Source organism: Diadema antillarum, unplaced genomic scaffold, assembly GCF_040938485.1.
Source record: "Diadema antillarum isolate AM-2024a unplaced genomic scaffold, OU_Dant_1.0 seq00001684_RagTag, whole genome shotgun sequence".
NCBI classification, from domain to species: Eukaryota; Metazoa; Echinodermata; class Echinoidea; order Diadematoida; family Diadematidae; genus Diadema; species Diadema antillarum.
The window spans coordinates 217272-231202 of NW_027272379.1; the positions used below are offsets into that span (position 1 = coordinate 217272).

At 38.6% G+C, this 13931-nt stretch overlaps 1 protein-coding gene across 1 annotated transcript; it reads left to right on the forward strand.

The window, feature by feature from the left end:
* Window positions 1–2172: 2172 nt before the first annotated feature.
* On the forward strand, window positions 2173–13543 carry LOC139711676 (N-terminal EF-hand calcium-binding protein 1-like). Its single transcript, XM_071623536.1, has 11 exons — window positions 2173–2291; window positions 3326–3350; window positions 3683–3817; window positions 5315–5412; window positions 7230–7366; window positions 7838–7950; window positions 9924–10045; window positions 10552–10661; window positions 11542–11619; window positions 11957–12048; window positions 13382–13543. Exons 1-11 carry the CDS (start codon window positions 2250–2252, stop codon window positions 13411–13413), a joined length of 984 nt encoding a protein of 327 aa, XP_071479637.1. The 5' UTR covers window positions 2173–2249; the 3' UTR covers window positions 13414–13543.
* Window positions 13544–13931: the final 388 nt, after the last annotated feature.

Consider the following 13931-nt stretch of genomic DNA (forward strand, 5'->3'; position numbering starts at 1 on the left):
ACAGAAACGGATATTAGACCAAATGGATATTGGACCAAATGAACATTGGACGAACTAAATATTAGATCCGGACGATAGCCTCTTTGAAATGGTTGTTTGAAGGTTAAATATGGATTCAAAACTCGTCTTTTAATAGTACATGAGAAAAAGTACTAACCCACCCTTTCGGCAAAACCGGGGGGGGGGGGGGGCTTTGGACGAAGGGTGGGGTTCCAGTCAACGCGACGCGACCCAACGCTCCCAACGCACCCTTTCGGCAAAACCGGGGGGGGGGGGGGTGGGGGGGGGGGCTTTGGACGAAGGGTGGTGTTCCCATTAAAGGGAAAGTAAACCCAAAGAGCAATGTGGATTGAGTGAAAGCAGTAATATTAGTAGAACACATCAGTGAAAATTTGAGGAAAATCGGGCAATCGATGCAAATTTTTGTGGAATTCCTGTTATATTTTCTTTATATTGTGGTCCTCTCATACGTCATAACCTCTAGTAGTCTCCTCATCCAGCGGTTCCAACACGGCTTTGGTTGAATGTGTTTTTAATTTCGTATTCAGTTTTTCGTTGCTCCCTTATGTATAGTTGGGGTGGGGACAGCACTCCCCTTTTCCGTACATATGAAATTTACATGGTACTAGGTGTTACCAAAAAAAAAAAAAAACATTTCCCACTTTTGATTCTTAATAGTTCAGAGAACTGTATCAGATAACACTGACATTGAAAAGAGCAATAGCTGAATAGTGTACAATTTTGATGGAGGCAATTTTAAAATGACAACATAATTCAGTTTCATGAAATTAATTTCAGTTAGGTTTCAGATTTTGCTCTATATTCAACCGTCCTCTGTACAAAACTTTAACTTTGCACAGAAGTCCATTGGTGTGTGTTGTTGACACCCAGACAATGGTCCTGGACAATGACCAGGATTTTAATGGCCATTATTTATTCATGGGGAATTCCACTATTACATAGTCTTTATTCATTTTAAAACATATGGTGTATGCAAGCACATGGAAACATGTGCTTACTTTTTTCATGTGCATGCATTTCACCCTTTGCTAGGAATTCAGACTAGCAATGCCCAGGGCAATCCATCATGAATAAAGTATTCATGTGCCTTGGAGCAGAGCTCTGAACAGGTGGTAACTGGCCCCCGTCTTATAAAGACTTGTGATTGATTCAAATCAATCACAACTTTATGATTGAATGCAAATCCATCTTATAAAAAAGTTATGATTGAAATTAAGACTAAAAACTGCAATCAATCAATCACAGGTTGCGATTGATTGCAGCTTTCAAGAGATTTGTGATTGATTGATTTCTATCACAAGTTTTATAAGACAGGGCCCAGGTCCATTGTTCAGGGTCATTGTTTTACACACTCACATACACACCATTAGTTCCTGTGTAAAGTTCAGGTTTTGTACAGAGGGTTCAAATTTGACCAAAATCTGGGACCTAACTTTGAAATTAATGTATGTCATTAATGTTGGATCAATATTGTATTTTTAATTGGTATATGTTGTATTCTTTATTTGGTACATATTCGTTTTTGTTTACCATTTACTTCTTTGTTGAAATGTTTGAATATGTATATGCATGTAATATCTTTTCATTCTGAAGCGCCATGAGCACTGAAAAGTGGACCTGTGCGCTATACAAGTAGCCACTATATTATTATTACTATTATTATTAATCATGGATTTCATGAAACTGATACAGATTTTCATATTCAAATCACCTCCAACTAAATTGTACACTATTCAGCTATTACTCATATCAATGAGAGCTTTATCTGATATAAAGTTTTCGAGCTATTAAGCATAAAAAGTGGGAAATGTTTTTTTGTAACACCTAGTAAACTAGTATGTGTGTGTGGGGTGGGGGCTCATTCTATACACTGTCACTTGACTTGTCAAATGACAGTCTAGCCGCAGTTTGCGGACCACGCCCACAACTCCGCCCAAATGGTGATTATCACTTTAGCGATCAAATCCACAACTCGCACGATTTTCCTGTTGTTTATGTATCTCGCATCCCCCTGGCCCTGATCTCTATCGATATTCTACACAGATGAAGTACTAGTATGTGGTGTACACAATCATGTACGTATTGAGTATCCACACATGCAGAGACCGTAGTACCTCCTTGCAGAGACAACCGGTGGCGCGTTTGCTATTTGAGTGCTCCTGCGTTTCTGAGGGTCAGCTCGAAATTATTTTTCGTCGGAAATCTACACTGTCACAAGCAAAATTACAATGTCTGGTGAAATAGAGAAGGGAATGTCTGTTTTCCTTGATGTGAGTATTGCTACATTTTGATTTAAGTTGTCATTCAGAGGACGAGGTTTCATTTTATACGTCCAAGTCATGAAGTAACCCCGGCGCGGGGAGCTGTAAATGGGTACGTATTGGGGTCGCTGCTGCGGTTAACGTCCAAGTTGTTGTTTTACTGTCAGTAAGCCAAATTGTCGATCAGGGCCCCATTTCATAAAAAGTTGATATGATAGCAACTCTTGCTGGAATGGCAATTGTCATGGTAACGACAAGAATCCAGCTTCCTGATTGGCTGTTGCTATGGGAAGTTGCCATTCCAGCAAGAGTTGACATCCTAACATCTTTTATGAAACGGGGCCCTGGACGCCTATTTCTAGTGTAGAACTTCAGGACCAGGGGCCTGTTTCACAAAGAAGCAAAGTCGATCTTATAATTAAAGATTTACTAAAAAATGGTGTGCTATGTATGTCTTCAATGTTGCTCAACTTACACTCACCTACTAATGAAAATGAAGATTTTGGAGACTTTTTCATGTAGCCATGTAGACTCCACTAACCGTTACAAGATAAAATTAAAAAATATAAAATAGATAACATCATTCATAATATAAGGAGTAGGCCATGCATTGGATTAAAAGAACGACTAGTGTTCAGTTCTTGTGCTGAATTATTGAAATTCTCCATAGTGTTGCAGTCGTTCTTAGGTCATTCAAAACTCTAAAAGTATGAAACACCCCCCCCCCCCCCCTTCCTGGTGACTGGTGTGACAGGGATATGCGGCATTAAGTGGATCACACTTTTAATTATCTCAGCTGTATTTTTTTTTCAGTAGCCATCAATGATACAAATGTGTAGTTAAAATGAGTTCAGTAATTGATACCTATGGTTGTCATTCAACCTTGAAGAAAATCAACAAATAAAGAAAATCAACAAATCCATTCTTTCTTGAAATTCAACTCACTTTGATCAAAAAGCACTAAGTAGTTTGACTAAGTATTTCTCTCACTGTTTGTTTCTCTATCTCTCTCTATCTCTCTCTCTCTACTTTGAATTTCTCAGGTTTTTAGAAGGGCAGATAAGAATGGTAAGTTGAACAAAGAAATAATTTCCAAAGCAAATGAAAATAAAGTTGATGAATAACTTTGACAACTTAGAGACGAGTACATATTAAAAGAACATTTCCTGTGTTTGCCAGATTAGCTCAGTTTTGTTTTGTTCTTTCCATCATGGGGTAGACCCTGTTCCCTCTTTTTCTCAGACATATTATATAAAACTTGCAGATTTCTGTATGAGAAAACAAAAATGGTCAATAACAATTCCAGTTTGTGAAAGGTGGTGATGAAGATTAAACTTGTACCTCACTTCATTCATTATGTCTTGCTCATCTTTTCCTTGTTTTTACTTGTTTGTTGCTAGATGACAACTGTCTTTCTTTGGATGAATTCAAATCCTTCTTTGGGGATGGGGTCCTGACGAATGAGGAGTTAGAGAACCTCTTTCATCAAATAGATACCCACAACACCAACAACATTGACACAGGGGAGCTATGCGGTGAGTGTACATTTATCTGCATGTAATGTCATTGATCCCTGTTGCTTATATTTTGAAAGAATTGGGATGAAATCCACAGTTGGTGTATATTAGTGATGCTTATATTTTTATAGCAATTAGACCAAAAAAACAACAACAACAACTTATGGTAATCCTTTGAATGTATGTGAAATTAAGGCATGTAAAATGTGTAATAAAAAATTCTGCATTTGAACATTTGAGATTTTGCTAGCTATTCTCAGAGACTCCAACTCTCCCGTTTTCGACAGGAGATCTCCCGCCGAAAACCCATTTTTGCAAAATCTCCCGTTCTCCCGCTTGAGATTTAATTTCTCCCACCCTGGCTCTGTGTCTCCCGTTGGAAAGGAGTTCTTACTTATTGCTATCGTACGTTGAAAAAATAAGCCTTAGATAACACCAGAGACCATCTAGAACCCTAGGAACTTCGCACGCATCAACATGGAGTCTCCCGTTTGCTAGGGGTTGCAGGCGGGAGAATCTCCAGATCAGAAGGTGCTTTGGGTTGGAGTCTCTGTATTCTTGTTAGGGGATTTATACATCTGAAACATAAAATTTACATTTGTGTATTCTATCTTTGATCCAATCACTTAGGAAAATACATTTTTATTCTGAATGTTACTGGTTCAATATATTTTGCAAATAGAATAATTGTTTTAAAAATTTGGACTTGTGAGACAATATCACAAGTCAAAGTGGTTCAATTCCGTATCTAGGACCACATGGTAGAATGACAGAGAATCATCATTTTTCAATGAGAAAAAATAGTGAATTCCCACATTGGATTAACTATGCACAGCCCTGTCGCTGTACACAAGTGTCGCGATAGGCAGATGCCGTGCTTCTGCATGACATCAGGTCGAGCTAACATTGGATATGATGGGTAGAGCAGTAATTGATTTCATGTTGCAGTTCGGTCAAGAAGTTAGCAGTACCTTTTTCCTTGGGCAACAAGCAATTGATGAGTGCTGCAAAGTACTGTAAAAGTGGAAATTTTCGTGGTGTTGAAATTTTCGCGCATTTCGTGCAACCAGAAGCTAGCGCGAAAATAAAAGCACGCAAATATTTTTGCGTGCCATATGTTCCAGTACTTGATGTCTTGATTCCGCGGATTAAAAAACATGCGAAGCTCTTCTCAGACGGCCAAGCGCGAAAAATTAGTCGCGCGAAAATATCCACTTTTACAGTATATGGATAAAAACAGAACTCATCTTACAAATGCAAATGGTCACTTCACACATATTTTTTCTTTCTTTCTTATAGTAACTCATACTGCAGTCATTTACTTATTGTACACTCTGCGTAGAATCTATCAAGCTTTGGTGAATCAAATATTTACAGTGTTTCTTGGAGATCTTCAGAAACAGAAAAAACGCTTGAACAGAAATATGTTTGTTTGTTTGTTTGTTTGTTTTTTGTTTTTTTTTGGGGGGGTTGTCATTCGAAGTTAATTCTATTTTCCCATTTTTTCCCTCCCAGAGTATTTCAAGAGCCACCTGGGACCCTTTAAGGACATTTTTGCCAGCCTAGAAGACCTTTCTGGCTTTGTGTCATCAGCTCTGCAGAAAATGGCAGATGTAAGTAAGCACCTTGCTTTCCAGAAATATAAAGGTCTGTACAGGGCTCCCCCTTTGGTCTTCCCTTGGTTTTGAATCATAGATATAAAGATCACTTCAGAACCAGAAAGATTGTATCTACAAGTGTGAATATGGAGTGTAATTGTGAATATTTGTGTATATAATGTTTGATGCTGAATGAACAAAAGTGTGTTATGTCAGTGCTATGACCAGGGAAGTGGAGGAGAGATTACTCAAGATTTGCTCACCTCCGGCCAGCTGCGGTCAGTTTGGCCTTATGATGACAGGTATCTGAGCTGTTATCGCAATCAAATCCTGAATTTTATCCCATTTAATCCCACCCTGTTTTAGCTTCCCAAGGAGCACTTTCCATCTCTCTTCCACCTCCCTACTATGACATACCTAGCTATACAGTTTTGGGGAATTAGAAAGTGAGTGTCAAAAATCTGTCTCAGGCTGCGTTTATCAACTTTCCCCTGTTCTAAACGGCTTTCGATAGCCCTTTCGATAGCCCTTTCGAAAGCCCTTTCCATAGCCCTTTCGAGAGCCCTTTCCAAAGCCCTGACTGCCTGTACTATTAAAGTGCCGCTTGTTTTCTAAGAAGGGACGGCGAAAAGCAATTACCATCATAAAGACATATCTTCCTTTGAGAGTGACGAGTCACGATGCAATGCCACATGAATCAATTGTCTTCCTATCTGTGAGGCAGCTCCAGTTTAGCACATACTTCAAATATTTCTGAGTGGCGGCATGAGACTTTGGCTGCGTTCATCAACTTTCCCCTGTTTAAACGGCTTTTGATAGCCCTTTCCAAAGCCCTTTAGAAACGGCTTTCAAAATAGTTGCGTTTATCAACTCTCTTCGCGAAAACGATTTTTTAACTGGCCTGTCACTGCACAGCTGCATTGCGCTATTCGACCCGAGGAGAAGTACAAGTACTGAAGTACAAGACTACAAAGCCGTTTCAAAACAGCTTTGCGTTTATCAACTTCCAAAAGGCTTTTACAAACAGGTTTCTGAAAACCTGTTTAGGAAACCTGTTTGGATAGCCACAAATTTGGGGCTTTCGAAAAGGCTTTCCTAAAGGGCTTTCGAAAGAGCTTTGCGTTTATCAACTCGTGAAAATACCTTGAAAGCTGTTTGGATAACCTGTTTCTGCCGAGAAAGGAGAGTTGATAAACGCACCCTTTCGTAAAGGCTTTCCTAAAGGGCTTTCAAAACAGCTTTGCGTTTATCAACTCTTAAAAATTCCTTGAAAGCTGTTTGGATAACCTGTTTCTGCCGAGAAAAGGAGTTGACAAATGCACCCTCAGACACATACATTTTGTGCTTCTGTACCTGGTATGGATGATAGCTGAACTGCTGCTGGATAATGTGCAAGTGATTATAGTTAAAAGTCTGTTGGTGTCATTAGTCAGATTTGTTCTGACGTGCCCTTTGATGAAAACAAGAATCACAGCAGTGACAGATCAGTGGGAGGGATAGTCATCTTCAACCCCATTCGTGGTTTTCTCTTTTTTTTTTTTGTTCTCTTTGTTTTGTTTTGTTGTTTAGGGGTTTAAATCCCGGCCCTCCTCTTTGTTTTTGCTTTTGTTTGTTTGTTTGCTCATCATTGTGTCAGCCGATTTTGGGAGAAGAGTGGTAGCAAGAGATGTGAAGACTTTTTTTTTTTGCTTGTCATGACCCATCGTCATTGGCTTCCCCCCCCCCCCCCCCTCCCAGCAAAAAGCTAGATCCGCCCTTGGACAGCCAGTATTTTCAGTAGTCCTGAATTCAAACTCTATCTTAATCAGGAATTGCCTTGTTTGTATTCCCAGGAGTATCCTACGGAGACCTTCCACCAACAGTTCACTACTCGCTTCTTGCTGAAGGAAGTTTCTGGACAGTTTATGGCCCTGACCAAAAATCTGGACTTTGCTTGTGACCACCTGGAACATGAAGCCCTGAAGGACAGGTGAGGTCCAAGACTAGGAGTCGATGTCAGGTGTAGTGACAGGAACCATGTCTCTTGATTACAGCCAAGTTTGTCAAATATGTCTGATATATTAGGAAGTAGATGACTAGATTGCTATTTGAGTTGTCAATCTGTTGTGGAAGATGACCAGAGCAACTTGGTCATTTAGCTGTATGATAAAAAGAGTATTTAGTGACTTTCATATATCAGATAGACAATAACGGGTTCAGACAATAGTGACTTTCATTTATCAGATAGACAATAACGGGTTCAGACAATTTTATATATTTACAGATTAAAATATTTCAGAATATGAATATACCGTATATGCCGGAATATTCCTGAAATAATTTTATTTTTTAAATATGTAAATGTTTTGTTTTAAAGAAAGTGCTGTACAACTCATGGCTGTATAGATAGTGTGTGGTCAAAACTGTTGATTATCTCCAACTTGTATCACCATTGAAATAGACCTGGAAGTAGTCAGGTGGCGGTGGTAGAGCCCGTCCGGAGCTCCAGCGCTGGCTGGGTAGCTAGACGGACAAGACGTCAACTGTCCACACAGACCAGTGTGCCAGGAGAAGGTGAGTACATTGGTATACACACAAACTCAATCAAGCAATCAGCAAATACCCTCCCACATGTGCAGTGTAGTTGTGGCGGCTGGGGTAGTGTTAAAGTCTTAAACACTCATGGTTCTGTTTGGTAGTTGCAGTGAATGCCATCCAAGACATCTAAAGGTGGCATAATTTGGGGAAAACAGACAGTATTTTCTTTTCAGTAGATTTTAAGAAATTTTTATTGCTCTTACCTTTATTCATAGCTCTTCAGAAAAGGTCTCATGTGGTTAGATAGGAAGTGATTTTTGTCGAGCCCACCAGGGGTGAGGGGAGACTAAGGGATCGCCTGCGGCATCTGTCCGTTTGTCGTCCGTCCATAACGCTACAAACACTTGAATAACTCTCTACTGAGGACTTCAATTTCAATCAAACATGGAGGGAAGAATGGTTATTCAAAGTTACACAATTTACCAAACATGAAGGTCACCTCAAGGTCAGAGGTCACAGGCAGGGGTCAATGAACTTTATGGCCCAATGTTAAGTTTTTACGGCGCGTTTCGATTATGGCTCATAACTTTTGATGTATATGTCCGTTTGTTATCAAACTTGGATGGTAGATGTCCCTTGGGGATTTGAAGGTCACCACAAGGTCAAAGGTCATAGACAGGGGTCAATGAACTTTTAGGGCCCTATGTTAAGTTTTTATGCCTCCGCCACGAAGTGCCGGAGGCATTATGTTTTCAGGTTGTCCGTCCGTCCGTCCGTCCGTCCGTCCTTCCATCCGTAATCAATTTTGTGGACAGCGTAACTAAAAAACTGTTTTTGAGGTATCCTAATGAAACTTGGCATGTACATTTATGAATGGGCGAAGTTGTGCCTATCAACGTTTCGGTGCACATGCTCAAGGTCAAAGGTCAAAAGGTCAAGGTCAAATGCTCAAAATTTCACTATTTCCCCCATATCCATGCAATGCCTGAAGGTATTTTCTTGATACTTTGTGTATATATGTACTACTAAATAAAGATTCTCCATAGAGAGTTTCGGGTCATGAGGTCTAAGGTTGAGGGACAAAGGTCAAGTCAAAATGTTGAAATTGTACGCTTTTCTCCATATCTCGCAAATGGTTTAAGGTATCTTCGTGGAACTTAATATAAGCATGTACTGACTGGCAGTGCTTATCTAGGGAATTAGGGGTCATGGATCAAAGGTCAGGGGGGTCAAAGGTCAAGGTCAACTCCTCAAAATGTCACTACTTCCTTCATATTTATGCAATGCCTGCAGGATTTTTCTTGAAACTTGATATATACATGTATTACCCAATAGATATTCTGTGGGAAGTTTCTTGCCAAAAGGTCACAAAGGTCAAAGGTCAAGTGAAAGTGCTAGATTTCCCTTCTTCCTCCATATCTCGAAAATCATCAAGGTATTATCATGAAATTTATTACATATTTATGCATGTTCTACCAAACAGCATTCTCTTTGAAACTTTAAGGCCAAAGGTCAAGGGTCAAAGGCCAGGTTTAAATACAAATATTTTACCATACTGAAATTACACTTTTTCTCCATACATTGTGTATTACTCAGTGCATAAACTTATAAAAGGGTCAGAGTCAAGTAAAAATCCTCAAATCCCCAAATACCTGCACTCTGACAATTTAGTCATTCATCCAATTAAACATAGTTCAAGGAAAGTGAACATTCAGCACATTTGTGACAAACCTGTCATTTTAATATTTTGCCAATTATGTGAAACTGTCATCACACATTGTCAAGACATTGTGCTATAGACCTATTAGGAGAAACATGCATTATGGTGGAGGCATACCAGTCGCTGTAGCGACATTTCTAGTTGATTATGGCTCCAAACTTTTGATCCATATGTCTGTTTGTGACCAAACTTGGATGGTGGATGTCCTTTGGGGAGTTGAAAGTTCATCACAAGGTCAAAGGTCACGGACACAAACTCATGTAATTGTCTTTTTCTCCCGCACTTATAGGGATGAATCTATTGACTGCTGAGGTCAGTCGTCTTGCTGACCTGGTGGCACGTCTGGAGCAGAAGGTCAAGATTGATCCCGTGGATGAAGATACTGTGACTGAGACCAACAAAGGATCTCTGGTGAGAAAAGCTTATTTCCTGATGTTCAGACATTTTGTTGACATCATTCCAGAGTCTCGGGTGCAAGGATATATTCCCACAAATCTACTACTGTATAAGCTGTTATTTTCGCAAGGGTTTAATTTTCGTGCATCTTAGTTGGATCATGAATTTAACAACACGCGATAATGTCTCCATGCGCTAGGGTAATAGCACATTTATGTTTAATAGCGGCAGCGTCATTATCGCAAAAACAACATCTCACGAAAATGTCTATGACCTCATTCAGGAAAATATCTGTACGCGAAAATAACAGCGTATACACTAACTTACAAAGAGACAGTGGAACAAGTACAGATATTTCTCTCGTAATCTCTGTCATGAATTAGGATGTGAGATATAACTCCTCATGAAATATAGATTGCTAGTTGTTCCCCCCCCCCCCCCCCCCCAACAGGACTAGATTTACTGTCACAGGTCAGTATTATATGTTGCTGATTGCAGCTATTCACGATTACGCTCCACAGGCATTCATTGTCAGCAGGAAGTTCGCCGTACTGGAGGAAAAGGATAGAAGTTTCCGTGACAACCTGAGGACATACGTTGATGCAGCAGGAAGAGATGATGGATGTGTGAGGTAAGCTATTGTGTCCTCTTTGCAAGATTTTTTCTTGTCAGTCTAAGACTTATATGTGCATCACCGGTGTGATATTTTGAAAGGAGAGTGCTTCAGTAATAGTATACTAATCACAGACTTAGGGAAATTGACTTTATTTCTGTTTTTCTTCTATGAATAGGATGTTCTTATGGAAAGTTATAAGATTGAATAAGCTGAGTGAACAATTCTCAGAGGATATATAAATACTTGATATAAACAGCCATCACTATCTTTCAACAAAGCAGAATTCTGGATGCCTAATCCAGTCAAGTAGTTGTACTGTTTGAAAATTGTTGTGTTCTAATTTTGCCTCTTTACTTATTTTTTTTGTGTGTGTGTCTTGAAACTAAAGTTTCAAAGATGAAGTTCAGGAAGTCAAGACTTGATGCCCCATTCTAAATGTTTTTACTTTTGTGATAAACTTGGAATATAGTGATTTGTTTTTTCTTCAAAGCTAGTAATAATGATATCAAGAATAGTAAAGTAATGATGGTAGTCATAATAAAATTTTCACGATTATTATTATTATCATTATTGTTATTATTAGTATAATGAAAATGATGATGTTTGTAGTCATGATTATTATCATCATCATCATTTATCATCGCTATCCCCCTTGCAGAATTGCAATATATTCATCTGAATATATTGTAGGCAAACTATAATAGTCGTAAGAATGATCAATACCTAGAGAAACCTTAATACAAGTACAACAATATGGTACTAATTGGAAACACTTCAGTTCATCTTCTCAACATCAAGTTTATTACATGTTGATAAAATTATGTTCAGAAAGGTATACTTACCCAGTAATGTCATGCATTGTATTTCTATTGTTTCCACTCCTACACAACCGCAGCATCAGTGTGAGAATGTTTGAGGGGACCTGTAACTATGCCGTCTACGAGATCTGGGAAACAGAAGAGGACTGGAAAACGTGAGTCACTTTGTTTTGATCTCTATTGATCCAGCAGTGGTTTTGCCAAGGTTTGACTCTGTAGCTCCATATTACATATATTTAGTTCAGCAGAAAATCAACCAAACAATTCCATACTTTGCTTGTCAGGATAAATTGTGCAGTATAAAAAGAAAAAAAAAAAGAGTCTTGCTCAGTATGTGTTCACTGTTATTGTAGTTTGTGTTTATTTGTTTGTTTGTTTGTTTGTTTGTTTGTTTGGATTTCTGTACCAGATGTAACTGCTCATGGTTTGTGGTATTTTGTAGTATTTATGTATCATGTCCTTTGTTGATAAGCTTGTCTTGTGTTCTTGCAGGAACTTTGCTGGTGCCAAGTCAAAGTCTTTCCGTCGAGAGAACGTGGATCTCTTGGACAAACCAGAGCAGCTGTCCTCAATGGCCATACCAGGTGAGAGTCATGTTACCCCAATGATAGCTGAAGTCAAATTCAACTCTTGTTAACCCTGGCTTATAGTGGGAAAATTGTGTTTAAATCAATATATTTATTACAGGAGCCATATTTGTGCAATGCTAACTATTTGATCAGAGGATCCTGATCAGTGTACATATCAAAATTTTACGACTCACCAAAAGGTAGTTATGTAAATCAGCTAATCATTAAGGAGCTTTAGATTCAGGAAGAAATGAAGACAGAATGATGTAAAGATGTTTCTTGTAGATTCTAGAGTGTTTGACTTGTGTTGCAATACTCAAAAGCTTGTACCGGTTTCGTAAGGACATCCTCTGTTCTCTCGTACACAAAATGTTGTTCTTACATCCCAATGGAGGTCATTTTGTGCATACTGTAAAGCAAGGAATATTGGCGGCATGCCACTAGAATTCAATGCATATAGTGTAAACAAGATCTTTCATGTGCATTTTAAATTTGTGAATCTCTCACGAAATTTGTGAAATTAGAATACACATGAACATTTCTGGTTTTTATGGTTAGCTATATTTGCTTTAATTTGCATTTGCATGACAAAACAAAAGACTTGTATATCGTATGGGTGTGTGTTGTGTGGAAAGCTTGAATAATTATGGTCTGCACAATGCTGTGTGTGTATGTGACACATTCTGTATGACTGCGTGTGTGTGTGAAGACGGGGAATTCCCTAAGTATAAGGCCAATTACAGCATCAGATTGCCTCACACCTGCTAAACGTCATGATGATGTCATGTATACATATGGCCGTCCCACCACATTTTCTGCATGTATCAGTGTGCGTGCACACACACACTTCACACGTACAACATGCAGTGCTAGCTGGAGTGCACTGAAGAAAATGATTATGTGTGTACAAGACAGTTTTTGGCGCATCAAGCTGTACAATCTCGGAAGATGATAGCACAGGCGAAGTAAAGCTTTACCGAAGGCATTTTGCTTTACCTCGCTATAGCAGGTTTGATTTACTATGTTTTTCTTTGTTTGGAAGTCACAAAATTTATCTCGTTATAGCAGTTATTTCGTTATAGCCGATCTCGCTATAAGAGTAGCATTACTTAATTCTGCTCAAAGATAATCATATGGTGGAGTAACTATTCAAATACAGGCATGGAAGACTCTCTAAACAGTGTTTACACAGAAGAACTGAAGTAGATTGATGTTTGTTTTTTTTTCTCCAACAGTCACCATGTATTGATTTCTTATTTTTGCATTTTTGTTTCATTTTTGTGATTACTCAAGATGTGCTCAGCTAACAAAACCCTGACACTTTGCTTTCTCTCTTTTTATCCCACAGCCAAATGGATCATCAAGACTGATGCAAACTGATGAACTTATGCAATCAATTTTTGTCGGAATCCTTGGTTTATTTCATCAGATCTAATGCTTAGTTTGTGTTATTGTGTACAATGCGTTTCTGTGATAAGGCACATGCCAATATTTATCTTCTGCAGGCCAAAAGAAGTGTCATGAAATATTATGTTTGTCGGTATGTTTGAGTTTTTAAATGATTAATTAACAATTAGCAATTTGCTTTAGAGTAAACAGATTGCATTCTGATAGCCCAGATGACATAAACTAGGACTGCCTATTCTACTTGTGATTTGCAAGATATTTTGGTGCAAAGTATGGTAATGAAAATGAAGAATGAAGTAGTCTGCATTTTTATGCTATTCTTAATCATATTCATGGAGGAGGAAAATGTGTTCTTTAAGTGTATTAAATGATTGAACACAGAAATGGTTTCATTATCAAACTGCTAAAGATGAGTGTTATTGTATTGCTGTGTACTGTAAATAGCCTGCAGGTATAGGGTTAGAAAGACATTCCATTGTTTATCACTTTGA